General features: G+C 41.9%; 1 protein-coding gene across 3 annotated transcripts in view; it reads right to left on the bottom strand.

The window, feature by feature from the left end:
- Nucleotides 1–749: 749 nt before the first annotated feature.
- Nucleotides 750–15,707, bottom strand: part of TMEM94 (transmembrane protein 94) — a 64,394-nt gene continuing 49,436 nt past the window's right edge. For all 3 annotated transcript variants that reach the window (XM_073684038.1, XM_073684040.1, XM_073684041.1), the window contains 6 exons: nucleotides 9,867–9,948; nucleotides 5,044–5,192; nucleotides 4,872–4,966; nucleotides 3,777–3,870; nucleotides 3,527–3,697; nucleotides 750–1,400 (listed from right to left, as the gene is read on the bottom strand). In XM_073684038.1, coding sequence (XP_073540139.1) covers nucleotides 1,328–1,400; nucleotides 3,527–3,697; nucleotides 3,777–3,870; nucleotides 4,872–4,966; nucleotides 5,044–5,192; nucleotides 9,867–9,948 — 664 coding nt within the window. In that variant the 3' untranslated portion in view covers nucleotides 750–1,327. The remainder of the gene's footprint in view (nucleotides 1,401–3,526; nucleotides 3,698–3,776; nucleotides 3,871–4,871; nucleotides 4,967–5,043; nucleotides 5,193–9,866; nucleotides 9,949–15,707) is intronic.

The following is a 15,707-nucleotide window of genomic DNA, read 5'->3' as shown; positions in this document are numbered from 1 at the left end:
TGGCTATTTTGAAGAACCTAGAATATAAGACATATTTTCAGTTGTTTCACACTTTTTTGTTAAGTATATAATTCCACATGTGTTAATTCATAGTTTTGATGCCTTCAGTGTGAATGTACAATTTTCAAAGTCATGAAAATACAGAAAAATCTTTAAATGAGGTGTGTCCAAACTTTTGGTCTGTACTGTATATAAAAAACATATATTATATAAAACCTCTGCAAACTACACCCACTTACTGGCACTAAGCTAACGCCAGTTCAGCAGTTTACTGTCATATAGGAAGAAGACACAGATCCAGAGTTCCCAGATCTGTTTCTGTTTTATTCAAGGTTGTCTTTTTTTGCTTTTATTTATTCCTTGTATTTAAGGCTGGGAATAGAGTGGGGTAGGCCACTCTTACCAATCTATAATAAGGGCAGCACTATCTATCTATCTATCTATCTATCTATGTGTCAGCAGCCAATACCCATGGTTCTTGTGTCTGCTCAAGAACAGGGAATTCAAGTGGAACATTTCCAAAGATGAGTTGAGTAAATGACCCAATAATGTTGATAGTTAAATACATATTCACTTTTTATTCTGGTATGCTTTTTTGCTTGTGCAACTTCCTAGTGATGACAATTAATCCCTCTAGTGAGGCATCTATGATGGACAATTTTGATTTGCCGTTTGATTAGAATGACACACTTATCTCCACGGAAGAGAAACAAAACTATCTTTTGAGTAATTTTTACAGACACCAGAGATCTAATCACTTGTTTTATTTACATGTTTTAGTACCAAATCACAATCACGCAATCTCTTGATAGAAAATATACATCATTTAAAATAAAAACAACTTTCCTTTCATTCTTTGCCTAGATGCAAAGTGAGCTGCAGTCCAGTAGTATAGAGGACATCAGAGATTCCCATGCTAGGTAGCCATGCATATGGAGAGAAGCCAGAAGAAGAGCGATAGACGAACCAAGTTTTGTTCCACCAGGGATGCCCATGCAAGATGTGACTAGACATTGCTCCAGAAAAACTTTTTACCCCTCCCTCAATTTTTTCAGTGCAGTGAAGAGGCATCTAAGAGAATCGGGTAGCTTCTCCAACCGCTAATTGAATGTAAACAGGCAGGGAGACTGTGGAGGCACCGGAGGTGGGGGAGGCACCAGCGGTCAGGTCACGGCTGGCTTTGGGAGGATTAACAGAAAACTAAGCAGCATTCCTCCAAATGGGAACAGCGACAAAGTTATATCAGTGCTCTGTCCACCTCCCCCTCATCTCAAGCTGTCGGAAATATACCCTGCCCCCACGCAACACAGTGAGGAGAGCAGTGCAGTCAAAATGGAGAGTTCATGCCAAGTTTGGTTTCAAACTGAAGCTTCTGTCGCTTTTGGTAACGGACACGAACCCTGGAATTAAGAAAAAAAAAGGAAGGAGGTTCAGTGATACTTTAAGGAAACCTTATTGTTATTATTTTCTATTTAATGCAGACATAGGCAACATTCATACAGGAATTATGAATTCCATTTTCTTTAAACCATCAACTTTACCCCCTAAGAAAGCAGCCAATTCTCATTTTTGGCTCCCCTATATCAAATAGCCATAACTTTTATTTTTTCCATCAACAGACATATGAGGGTTTGTTTTTCTGAGGGACAAGTTGTACTTCTGAATGACACCATTTATTTTACTATATACCGCAAGAAAAAAATGGCAAAAAAATTATACAATGATGGTGAAATTCTGAAGAAAAAAAAAAGCAATTCCGCCATCGTTTTTTGGGTTTTATATCTGTGATGTGAATTGTGCAGTACAAATGTCTTGACAAAATTATTCTCCAGGTCAGTGTTATTACAGCGATATTAAACTTGTAGTTTCTTCACTATAATAGTGGCTTAAAAAATATTTGAACTTACTAAAAAAAAAAATATTTGGTTTCTGACATTTTCCGACACCTATGGGGATTTAGTATAATTCAGTCTTTTATGCAGTATATAGTAAAAATCAAAAATTTTTATGACGCTCAGACCTTGGGTATACGTCACCAGTGAATTAACATGATAGACACTGGGGTCTTCAGCAGGCTTTCGGCTGTCATCACTGCAACCCATCAGCTTCCTGAAGTCAAACTGCGGCCGATGGGCGCCCGAAAGAGCGACTGGATTGCAGTGCGTAAAAGCGAGTGTCCGTGATTGACAGCAGCATTTAAGAGGTCAACAGTAGTGATGAGAGAGTATGTTCTGTTAACCCTTTCGGCGAGTATGCTCGGGCCGAGCTCCGAGTATTTACAGCTGCTCGGTGATATGGTTGAATCGCTCCCATGTGCATGATTTGCGACTGTTTGACAGTTTTATTACATGTGAGGAATGTGTAAGAAATAGACATTCCTCACATGTATTAAAGATGTCAAACAGTCACAAATCATGCACACGGGAGCGATTCAACCTCATCACCGAGCAGCTGTAACTACTCGGTGCTCGGCCCAAGCATACTCGGCGAAAGGGTTAACAGAACATACTCGCTCATCACTAGTCAACAGTGATCGGCGTTAGTCCCCATCTCTGCTTTTAAAGGCAAATGCCTTTAATATACACAACTTTCCCTCCCATTGAGTTAATGTCCAATATAACACAGATTAACAATATAACCACCTACAATAAATAGGACAAAATGTATAAAATACAATCTTTCTTTTACAATATAAATAAAAATACAGTATATATCAAAAGGGATATCCAGGGATGTCAGGCGAAGGTAGCAGCTTGGATTCTTAGCCTTTTTGGTAATATTTTCTGGACTTGTTGTCATGCTACTTGGCATGGTTTATTTCACTTCGGAACTTCTTGAATGACTTTTTTTTTTCTTTTTTTTTTTATTATTGTGGACCACTTGGCTATTTCTTACATGTAATGATGTCTCTATGTTCAACGCACGTGCTTAATATATATTTTGTTCTGCATTATTTATTGAAGGTGGTTATAACAATGGAAAGTAAGTAATGCAAGTGTGAACTGGATCTAAAGACCAATTTAGACTTGCGTATTATACTCTGGTGTTTAACTATCTGCATTCTCTATGTAACACCCAGACACTCACAAGTCTGCTCGACAAAATTTACTGCATCATTTGGATACGGTGTCAGGGTGTTACGGATGGAATATGGATAGCTAAAGAAGTACCCATTTCTAGAATAATCAGTTGCTAAAACGAAGGGGGCAGAAGCACTGAACTCAGAGCTGTGCTCATTACTTTCTGCTCAGAGAGTGGAACATGCAGAGTAAAGATTCATACAAAGTCTATAGACTCTACAAGCAAAAACAAAAGCTCAAAGTGCACAACAGAGCATTTCACCCCCTTCATTTTCATCAGCACTCTGACCCCCTAATGAAAGATTCTGACATGGCACTATGATAGGAACAGTTTAAACCAGGTACAATGCGTGTCTGAATGAAGCTTAATTGTACAATCCAAATGTTCATATTAAATTCCCCTCTAATAGTCTACTTCTGTCACAGTATTGTGGCATCTCTCATACCTGATCTCGTGCAATTTGACAATTTCATTGACGATAAGAACAAGAAAAAGAGAAAGTGGCCCCAGCAACCAGGACAACAAAGGGATGTCCTGTACGTGAAAAGTGAGAGGTGCACCAGGATTTGCCCAGAGCTGCAGGTCTAAGGCTGTGTGAAGTCCTTGTGCCAATACCCTAGGGGAGGATAAAAAAAACTGAGAAGCCTATAAAACATGAAAGCATGCACCTTTCTATAGAACAGCTGAATACTTACAGCACAGGAATAGTTAAACTCCACCACACATTACTAAAGGGGTTTCTCATCCACAGTGACCGTGATCGATGGACATGACTGACAGAGATAAAAACTGTAGAAAGAGAATTTGGTCATTTTAAAAAGAATTGAGGATACTTAAAGGGGTAGTGTCACCATAAATAATACATTTAACTAACCAGAAAACATGGAAATAAATGGTTATGTAATTTACTGTTATTAAAAATTATGCTTTGTTCAAAAAATATCAAAGCTTTCATCTTCTGAAGTATGCTCCCTGGCGTTATTACATTCCATCCTCCCAGTGGCCGATCAGCTGGCCGAGCATGCGCGAAAAGTTCCTGTCATCAGAAGAGTTCCCCCCAACTCCCCACCCCCAGTGTGCACAACGTATGCTCCCTGCGCTCACCTCACACAGCTCTGACAGCGAGTGCAGGGAGCAGATTGCAGAGAAGCACAGAAGCTTGTCAGTGAATCTTCCCCCTGCGCTCACAAAGGTCTCACCTTTATTTAACAAAAATTTAAAAAAAACAAAAAAACCCCCACAAAATTGGTAATCTTGCAATTTTCACACTGGCCACTAAGGCTTTTTTTAGAATCTTATTCTGTCTTTTCAGGAAGGGTTTTCAGCAAGGCTTCTTATCATCAGAGGCAGAATTACAATGATGGGTATCTCATTTATACACAGTTGATAACATATAATCCACCAATCACAATGTCACAGCTGACTCTGGTACTCCCCACTTAACAATGACCTTAATAACACAGGCTTCAATACAAAAGATAGCCACAATGGTCGCTAGATCCTGACCCTATGTACATATGTTGTTTCCTGAAACAGGAAGTTAGAGTCTAACAATAGCTCCAGTGGCCAATGTAAAAATTGTAAGATTTCTATTTTTTTCTTATTATTTTTATTGTGATAACATAATAGATAATAAAATATGTAAAGAAACTGCTAAGATATTTAAAGTACACATATAACACAAAAACCTGACTTAAGTAATAGATCAGTTTCTGATGATAGCTTCCCTTTAAAAACTACAAAGTGCACTGTCCTCCCCAGATCTCCAATAAAGCAAGGCACGTACTTACCTGTGTGCAAAACAATGAGACAAGCACAGAATTTCTGAGCTAGCAGAAGAGCCCCAGACAAGGAGCCAAACCAATCAGGTGCCCCGGGAGAGTTGCTACAAGGAAGTGAATGCGATAAATGACATCAGAACAAGGACAGTTCAGATAGTGTTATTAATATAGTTTCCCATACCTGTACACAGCAATCCCAGAACAGTTAGTCATGTTGCTATGGGAGGAAATCTCACAGAACGTCTGCAGCGAGAACCAGAAGCAGGCCAGACAGCAGAAGGAAGAAGGAAGGAACTTTACCAGGAAACAGAGGAGAAAATAGTGCTGGGTCTGAGAGAGGAGAAAAGAATCATCAGACAAGTGAAGGCCTAGATAGGTAATGTCATACACAGATGGACGGGGCAGCAGGGTGAATAAATGTATTGTTTTAGATACATTTCATGTCTTGACAGTTTTGAGAAGGGTTTAGGATAGAAAACATGGCTAATAAAAAAAGTGTCATTTATAAATGGAGAGAATAATTAATTTTTTAGCACAAAATATTGGTATACAGAATGTCAGCAAAAAGATGGCAGAACTAAAAGTTCTAAACATAGCTAGGGGAGAACGCCAAATTTATAACACAGAGTACCACTGTGGCAAATTAGTTGAAATTTCTCCCTCTGTGATCTAGGTTTATTCACTAAGTTTAGGCCAGTAATAAGGTACACTACCGTTCAAAAGTTTGGGGTCATTTAGAAATTTCATTATTTTTGAAAGAAAAGCACTTTTTTTTCAATGAAACTAACATTAAATGAATCAGAAATACACTCTATACATTGTTAATGTGGTAAATGACTATTCTAGCTGCAAACGTCTTGTTTTTATTGCAATATCTACATAGGTGTATAGAGGCCCATTTCCAACAACCACCACTCCAGTGTTTTAATGGTACATTGTGTTTGCTAACTGTGTAAGAAGGCTAATGGATGTTTAGAAAACTCTTGCACAAGTATGTTAGCCAAGCTGAAAATGGTTTGGCTGATTTGAGAAGCTATAAAATTGACCTTCCTTTGAGCTAGTTGAGAATCTGGAGCATTACATTTGTTTGTTCTATGAAACTCTCCAAATGGCCAGAAAAAGAGGACTTTCATGTGAAACTCGACAGTCTATTCTTGTTCTTAGAAATGAAGGCTATTCCATGCGAGAATTTGCCAAGAAACTGTAGATTTCTACAACAGTGTGCAGTTCTCCCTTCAGAGGAGAGCACAAACAGGCTCTAACCAGAGTAGAAAGAGAAGTGGGAGGCCCCGCTGCACAACTGAGCAACAAGACAAGTACATTAGAGTCTCTAGTTTGAGAAATCGACGCCTCACAGCTCCTCAACTGGCAGCTTCATTAAATAGTACACGCAAAAAGCCAGTGTCAACATCTACAGTAAAGAGGCGACTCCAAGATGCTGGCCTTCAGGGAAAAGTGGCAAAGAAAAAGCCATATCTGAGACTGGCTAATAAAAGGAAAAGATTAATATGGGCAAAAGAACACAGATATTGGACAGAGGAAGATTGGAAAAAGTTTTATGGACAGACGAATCAAAGTTTGAGGTGTTTGGATCACACAGAAGAACATTTGTGAGACGCAGAACAACTGAAAAGATGCTGGAAGAGTGCCTGATGCCATCTGTCAAGCATGGTGGAGGTAATATGATGGTCTAGGGTTGCTTTGGTGCTGGTAAAGTGGGAGATTTGTACAAGGTAAATGGGATTTTGAATAAGGAAAGCTATCACTCCATTTTGCAACGCCATGCCATACCCTGTGGACAGCGCTTGATTGGAGCCAATTTCATCCTACAACAGGACAATGACCCAAAGCACACCTCCAAATTATGCATGAACTATTTAGGGAAGAAGCAGGCAAATCTTAACCCCATTGAGCTGTTGTGGGAGCAGCTTGAACGTATGGTACGCAAAAAGTGCCCATCAAGCCAATCCAACTTGTGTGAGGGGCTTCAGGAAGCATGGGGTGAAATTTCTCAAGATTACCTCAGCAAATTAACAGCTAGAATGCCAAAGGTCTGCAATGCTGTAGTTGCTGCAAAGGGAGCATTCTTTGACGAAAGCAAAGTTTGAAGGAGAAAATTATTCTTTCAAATAAAAATCATTATTTTTAACCTTGTCAATGTCTGGACTATATTTTCTAATCATTTTGCAACTCATTGGATGAATAAAAGTATCAGTTTTCATGGAAAACACAAAATTGTCTGGGTGATCCCAAACTTTTGAACGGTAGTGTACATTCTTGACAGTTTACGTCTTTGGAAACCACTGTTATATGGCTTGTCTGGTTTAGAAAATCTTATGTCAAATACACTGTCTGTACAATTATTGGGAAAGGGAGTATTTTGACCATATCATTTTTACGCAGATTTTTCAGCTCTGAGCTGTATAACGTGAATGCTTATTGGATGACGCAGATCAGGTGATGTGTATTTGTGTAATGAGGGAGGGTGAGGCCTAAGGATACAACACCCTTTATCGAGGTGTGCAGAATTATTAGGCAGCTTGTTTTCTTCAGGCAAAGAGATTTAACTGACCCTGCAAAGTTAAAAATTGTAACAAGTCTTACAGATGGATTCAGCACTACTGAAATTGCTAAGATATCGGGACGTGATCATAGAATCATCAAAAGTTTTGTTGCAAATAGGCAACAGTTGCAAAAAATGTGTTGAGAAGAAAAGAAGTACATTAACTGCCAAAGATTTGAGAAGAATCAAACGTGAAACGACCAGGAAGCCATTATCCTCCAGTGCTGCCATATTCCAGAACTGCAACCTTCCTGGAGTGCCCGAAGTCCAAGGTGCTCAGTGCTCAGAGACACGGCCAAGGTAAGGGATGCTGAAACCCGACCACCACTGAACAAGACGCAAAGTGAACCGTCAAGACTGGGTCAAGAAATAGCTGAAGACAGATTTTTCAAAGGCTTCATGGACTGATGAGATGAGAGTGACTCTTGACGGACCAGATAGATGGGCCAGAGGCTGGAACAGTAACACTTAGACCTCCACTTCAACTCAGGCATCTGTAAGGCGGAGGATGGGTACTACTATTGTTAAGATTAATTAGTTGGATCTTTTCGGGTTGAAGTTAGACTTAAAATGAACTCACAAACATGTCAGCTTTTAGAAGACACTTCTTCAAGCAGTGGTTCAGGAGAAAGTCGGCTTCTTAAAAAAAAAAACATGATTTTTCTGCAGGACAATGCTCCATCAAATGGATCGAAGTCTCCCCTGCTTGGCTGCCAGTAAAGGCTGTAAAGATGACAGAATAATCACATGGCCAGTTCCTCACCTGCCCTAAACCCTATTGAGAACTTGTTGGCTTTTCTTAAACGGGAGCCTTACGGTGAATGAAAACAATCCCTCTCTTGTACCAGTGTCTGGGAGGCTGTGGTTAGTGCTACCCGAAAAACTGATGGTCAACAAATTAACATTCTGACAGTCTCCATGGATGGCAGGCTTATGACTGTTATTGAAAAGAAGGGTGGCTATGTTGGTCACTGATATTTTTTTTTACAATGTCAAATATGTAGTTTTGTACATTTTGAGTTGTTTGTTATTATTCTCACTTTAACAGATGAAAAGAAACAATTGAGATGGGAAAATTGTCATTTTACTTTTAGCTGCATAATAATTCTGCACACTAATAGTTGCCCAATAATTCTACACACAGACATTCTTCTAAGAAAGACAAAACCTCACTTTTTTAAGGAGGACCTTTCCCCAAATTTTTCAAGTTGAACTGGATACACGATGCATTTATGGCCGAAGAGCAGAATAAAACGTATTGTTGGTTTTTTTTTTATTTCACCTCTCCGTTGCAGAGATATTAGCATTGAGTTGCCTTTTTTAAGCCCAAGTGGGTATTATTAGTTTTCCCTGGGAGCGTGCCCATCTTCGGCCTGTATAACTTGCCCAATCATAAGCAGGCAACAACCTGAACAAGTCCCCACTATAACTTAGGTTTCTCAGTGTGAGATGAAAGGATACAGAGCTGATCTCCTAGTCTCACTTTCTGCATGATTAGAAAGTGCTGGCTTCAGGTTTCAAATGTATTATCCTTTTGCATTGACCAACAGCATAGTAGTTGTTCAATAATAAAATTAATCATGAAAAATACAAAATGTCTAATAATTGTGCATACAGTGTATAGTAAAATATACAAAGTAAATGGGGGGCATCTTATTCAGGACTTCAATTTATTAGTCAGAGCAAAGAGAATCTCGTATTCTGGTGGACCTGATACTCCTACACTTTACACAGACAAGCTAATGAATTAAGTTGAGTACCATCAAAAGCTTATTTTCTCTGCGGTGGCACAAGAGGAAAACTAAAATATCTGTCTGCCAATAAAGCTAGAGTCTCCAGCAGTGGTACACCCTGTGAACGGCTCATAATGCGGGTAACCCGATTAATTTATTAGCTAATGGTAGAATCCTTTTCATAGGCATAATTTAAAATGAATAATATATCCATATATCGCTGACCTAGTCTCCCGTTACATACCCGCACGCAACCTCCGATCCTCACAAGATCTCCTTCTCTACTCCCCTCTTATCTCCTCCTCCCACAATCGCATACAAGATTTCTCCCGTGCTTCACCCCTACTCTGGAACTCTCTACCCCAAAGTATCAGACTCTCGCCTACCGTGGAAACCTTCAAAAGGAACCTGAACCTCTTCCGACAAGCCTACAACCTGCAGTAACCACCTCTCCACCATACCACTGCACGACCAGCTCTACCCTCACCTTCTGTATCCTCACCCATCCCTTGTAGATTGTGAGCCCTCGCGGGCAGGGTCCTCGCTCCTCCCGTACCAGTCGCTGTCACATTGTGTTCAAGATTATTGCAATTGTTCTTGTATTATACCCCTTTTTCACATGTAAAAGCGCCATGGAATAAATGGCGCTATAATAATTAATAATAATATTATGGATATTTTTTCACAATTATCACATTCCGGATTTACCTTTCTAGGTATAGAATGGAGATTTTTTCCAGTTGCTACGGTCATAATGGAATTATCAGATGGCTTTCCAAGTAGAGATACACTACAAAAGATAAGAGTAAAAACGGAACAAAACAAGTTGGTTGCTATGTATGTAAGGATTATAAAATGGTTCAGGACAATTTATAAAGGTTGTCTTTTCCATAAATGTGGTTCATGTAAGCACAGAGACACTGAAATGAATGGTTTAAATCCAATAAGCCCCATTAGTCAAAGCTCATTAATTAACGATTAACCAATTAATTGATATTTAATATTAGTTAAAGGAGTTGGTCCAGTACTTTTTTCATTTGCCCCAATGTATTTAGCATGTGCCCATAAGTGTTTTTGTAATTACCTTTAGTTGGATGTATTGCCTGTGAGCGGCGCTATAGCTGGCCGCTCACAGGCATCAAGTGACCCCTGGCGGCAGCCGGCTCTGACATCCGCTTATGTCACGTCAAATACTGGACACCTTCTTTAAGGGTTAATCACTTAAAGGATAAAATGGCCTTTTTCAGTTCTAATGCATTTCACCATAAGATGAAGATTGGTCAAGAGACAAAATAAAGCTTTTAGGCTGTGTGCCCAGGATGCGTTTTTAATGCGTTTCTGCAGCGTTTTTGCAGCTGCGGAAACGCAATAAAAACGCATGGTAGAAGGGCAGCAATGTTCCCCAATTATAATCCGCATGTGCTGTGCACATGCTGCGGAAATTTCCGCTGCGGATTATCATTGCGGAAAAAAAAGCAGCACTACCAATTATTTTGCGGAAGTGCTGCGTTTTCGCCGCCATTGACTTGCATTAGAACGCGCCAATTCCGCAAGACTGCATCTGTACTTGCGTAATTGGCGCGTTATAATGTGCGGATGGTACCCGGGTGTAGAGGAGAGGAGACTCTCATCCACACCCAGGTACCATTAAAAAATCTGTAAAAAAAGAATAAAATAAAAAAATAAATATATATTTACCTTCCGGGGCCCGCGCTGCGCTCCTCCTTGTTTCCCGGCACTTCGTGGTGGATTGAAGGACCTGCGCTGACGTCAGAGTCATGTGACGGGTCACGCGACGCTGACGTCGGCAGGTCCTACAATCCATCGCTGCCGACAAGGGAGAACGGAGTGAGCAGGCCATCGGAGGGTAAGTATACATTTATTTTTTTATTTTTAACCACTCTCTCGGGTCACACTATATAAATCCATGCCGTTTGCATGGATTTATATAGTGTGACCTAGTTGTCACAGGCACTTTCCAAGTGATGCTAATCGCTTGGAAAGCGCTTGTCAATCCGCATGCGGAAATGTCAGTGAATAACGCTCCATTTCCGCATGTCCCTGGCAGGAAAACGCATGTACAATCCGCATGTACAATCCGCATGTACAATCCGCATGTGTTTTTTTCTGCCAGGGAGATGCAGAAACGCTCAGGAAAAAATCCTGAGCATTTCTGCATCGTGGGCACATAGCCTTAGTCAGGTAAAAAAAACAACAAGATTTTGGGTACTCACTATAAAATCTTTCTCGGCGCCTTCCTTGGAGGACACAGGAAACAATGGGGTGTATGTTGCTGACACTAGGAAGCTGACACTAAGCAGGCTACACCCACCAACTGGAACAGAGTTAATCAGTGAGAAAGCAGTAGGAAGGAGAAACAGAGATAACAAAACTTTAACCAACAAAAGAACAACTAAGGGCACATGCTGTGTCCCCCAATGAAGTCTCAGAGAAAAAGATTTTACAGTGAGAACCCAAAATCTTGTTTTCTCTATCGCTTCATTGGGAGGACACAGGAAACCATGGGATGTCCTAAAGCAGTCCTTAGGGTCAGAAAAACAACTACGCATAGATCTAAGACCAGTCCATTGCAGCACACAACATTCCTGCCCAGGCTGGCATCGGCTGAGGCATAAGTGTGAACTCTGTAGAACCTGTAAAAGGTATGGACCGAAGACCAGGTGGCAGATTTGAAGAGCTGCAATACAGAGGCCAGATGTCAACGGCCCAGGAAGCCCCCACTGCACATGTGGAGTGAGCAGTGACCCCGGGAGGGCACGGTCTTCTCCTCACTTGGTACCCTTCCAGGATGGTATAACGAATCCTTGGAAACGGAGGGAACTCTACAAGAACCTTCAGGAATCACAAAAAGAGAATCTGAACGTATGAAAGACACTGTTCTGGAAACGTAGAGATGCAAAGCTCTGACGAGATACAGTTTGTGTAGAGTCAGCTCCAGAGGATGAGCGGGAGATGGACAGAAGGAAGGACAATGCCCTCATTGAGATGAAAATAGGAAACCACCAGGAAAAAAGGATGGAACCGAACGTAGGACCACCTTGTCCTCGTGGAACACAAGTAAATGCGAATGACAGGAAAGAGCTGCAACTTCGGAGACACAAAAACCTAAAGAGATGAACTGGAATATAAGTTAGTATGCATGCAACGTGTAGGTGCATGTTCACACTGGCTACTACACAGACGAAACCAAAGAAAAACAAAATGAGCAAATACTCTCCAGTAAATAAAAAAATAGCAATAGTGCATGAAAATAACATAGGGTACTTAATTAACATAATTATAATTTAAAAAAATGTAAAAGCCATCCCACCACGTCAAGGTGATCCTATTCTGCAAGTTAGAGCTTCCTGGAGACAAGGGTGAGAAAAATATCCCAAATAAGTTCAAAGGGTGCATCTTGAAGGACGGACAAGACCAAAATGAGATCCCATGCATCTATGGGAGGCCAATAGGGAGGGATTTAGTGAGCCACTCCCTGCAGGAAAGTCTTGATTTGGGGGCTAGAGGCCAAGTTCATCTGGAAGAGGATAAAAAGAGCGGAGACTTGACCCTTTAGAGTGCTGAGAGACAGACCAGAATCCAGGCCTTACTACAGAAAAGCCTGGAGGGAGGGAAGAGAAATGGACTGTGGCGTGACCTGATTAGTCTTGCACCATCGAAAAAAGGTTTTCGAAGTGTGATGGTATATGTTGGAGGAAGACCGTTTTCGCACTTTGATCATGGTCTGAATAACTTGGTCGGAGAACACTGTAGGTTTTAAGACTGCAGCCTCAACGGCCATGCCGTTAAACTGAGAGACTGTGAATTCTGGTGGAAAAGGGGACATTGGGAATGAAGGTCTGGACGATCTGAGAGGAAAAATGGATAAGGGAGGCTAAACTGAGCCCAGGATATTGCCAGAGCACCGGAGTCGATCGCTAGGGAATCGAGAGACCTGGACACAAACTGTGGAACTTTGTTGTTCATTCTGGAAGCGATCAAGTTGACATCAGGGGTGCCCCACCAGAGACAAATCTGAGAGAAGACAGTAGGGTTTAGAGACCACTCGCTGGCGGAGATACCCTTGCAGCTGAGAAAATCGGTGGCCCATTGTCCACCCCAGTAATGTGTGCTGCGGTGAGAGCCGGGACGTTTTGTTGGGCCCAAACCAGGATGCGGAACACCCCCGACATGACTGGTCCGCTTAGTATTGAGACCTGGTGGGCGATGTATGCCATGGCTGTGGCATTGTTGCATTGGATGCGGATGGGACGGTCTGTCAGGAGGTCTTACCGATGAAGGAGGGCCAAGTAAATGGCTCTGATCTCCAGAAGGTTGATAGGAAGAGAGGATTTCTGGTCCTTCCAGTGGCCTTGGGCTGTGAGATCCTGGAAGACCGCTCCCCAACCCAGGAGACTGGTATCTGTAGTCACGACCTTCCCCCGGATAGGAAGAAAAGATCTCCCGTGACGGATGAGGGGAGAGGAACTCCACCAAGTTAGGGATTATCTTACCCGAGGAGGGAGAACAATAGGCTGATCCAGGGATGGGATCGAACTGTCCCAATGTAAGAGAAGGGTTAGTTGAAGAGGACAGGTGTGAAACTGAGCAAATGGAAATGCTTCCATTTAAGCCACCATCTTACCCAACACGCTTATGCAGAGCTGAAGAGAGCAAGGGGACGGCTCTCAGAGACTAAAGCCCGAGAAAAACGGCCGAGACCTTGGTTAACTTATGTTTTGTTTTATTTGTGTGTTTCTTTTATTTAGTTTTGATTGTTTCTAAAAACAAATTAAAATGTTAATATCTTTCACAATAAAAAATGATCTGATTGAAAAAAAAAAAAAGACTCGAGACCTTTTTCTTGGGAAGAAAGACCCTTGCGCAAACTGTCGAACTCCATACCTAAGAAATTACTTTGATCTGGTGATGATCCAGCAGAGACTGGACAAGGTGTCGAGAGTAAGTTGAAGACTCTCACAACAGTCTTGATAAGATGGTGCCTTGATAACAATGTCGTCCAGATAAGGAATGGAAATTATCCCTCTAGTGCAGACTATAGCCATGACTGCAGCCATAACCTTTATAAAGACCCTCGGAGTGGTGGCTAGGTCGAAATGAAGGGCCTTAAACTGGTAATGGGAGTCCTGAACCGCGAACCTGAGGAATCTCTGGTGACCTGGAAGTCTAGGAATGTGAAGGTAAGCATCCCAGATGTCTACCAAGCAAATGAACTCCCCGGGTTCCATAGAAGCCATCACCGAGTGGAGAGATTCCATCCTGAAGTGGCGAAGGCAGACACGCCTGTTCAGTCGTTTTAGGTCCAGAATAGGATGGACGGATCCATCCTTCTTCGGAACTACAAACAAGTTTGAATAGAAACCTGAAAAACGGTCCATCATGGGAATGGGGATGACGACGCCTGCTTAGAGTAATGAGGCGATGGCCTTGTGAAAATCCAGAAGCTAGGGAGTTTTTTTTGGTGGTCGAGACATGAAAAAACTGTTTCGAGAGAGAGAATAGAATTCTATTTAGTAGCTGGAGGAAATTACATCTCTGACCCAGGCGTTGTCGACCATAGAATGCTACGCGTCCAGGAATAGAAGGAGACAGCCGCCCACCCTGGGAGAGACTCCAGGTGGGGCAGGCCCATCATGCTAAGAAGAACCTATTGGATCTAATTCTGGAAGAGCGGTGTTGTTGATCACGGGAGCGTCCGTTTGAAAGAGGGGCCTTTTCCTCTCTTGCTGTGCAGGGGCCTTTTTCCTGACGGATGAGACCTCCAGAATAGGGAAATTGACGAAAAGAACAAAAATATGGGGATACGCGGACATCTGAACTTTTTTTTGGGGAAGCTAGGTGCCCTTTGCCCTTGTAGCGTCAGAGGTTATCTGATCCAGCTTAGCCCTGAGAAGGTGCAGGCCCTGAAAAGGAAAACTGGTGAGGGACTTTTTAGACGCATAGTTTGTGTTCTACACTTTAAGCCAAAGGACCCTACAAACGTCAACGGTGTTGCTAGATACCAAAGCAACACATCCGGAAAAATCGAGGGAAGCAGAGAGAAGATATTTTCCTGCATAGGCAATCTGGTAGATCGGTTAATTTGTCTGGGAAGGGGGCCAGAGATGATACCCTGAAGGAGGAGTATAGCCCAAGCGGAGACTGCTTTTGACACCCAGGTGGTGGCAAAGGATGGACAGAGAGCTGTCGCAGAAGCCTCAAAAATAGATTTAGCCAAAGACTCAACATGCCTATCAGTGGGGCCCATGAGAGAGGCCCCATTAGGGAGGGAATTGTGTTAGAGTATAAAGGAGACACAAGGGGATCTACCGCCAGAGGGTCTGACCAGAGTTTAATAGGGTTGAAAGCAGAGGGATACAGAATATCCAAATGCTTTTTCTTACAAAAACGTCTCTCCGGGAGTTCCCATTCCGTGCCGAATATCTCAAACTCCTTGTGGTTTGAAAACACCAGCGATGGAGATAGGCTCCCGCAATGGAGCCTGGCCGGGAGGGAATTTGGTGAAGAGCAGATAGAAAGCCGGCACGC

The sequence above is a fragment of the Phyllobates terribilis genome, unplaced genomic scaffold (genome assembly GCF_046119375.1).
Source record: "Phyllobates terribilis strain yellow unplaced genomic scaffold, ASM4611937v1 Scaffold_5__5_contigs__length_657084704, whole genome shotgun sequence".
In the NCBI taxonomy this organism is placed as follows: Eukaryota; Metazoa; Chordata; class Amphibia; order Anura; family Dendrobatidae; genus Phyllobates; species Phyllobates terribilis.
The sequence above is the reverse complement of the archived record's forward strand: the minus strand, read 5'-3'. Positions and strand labels throughout refer to the sequence as shown.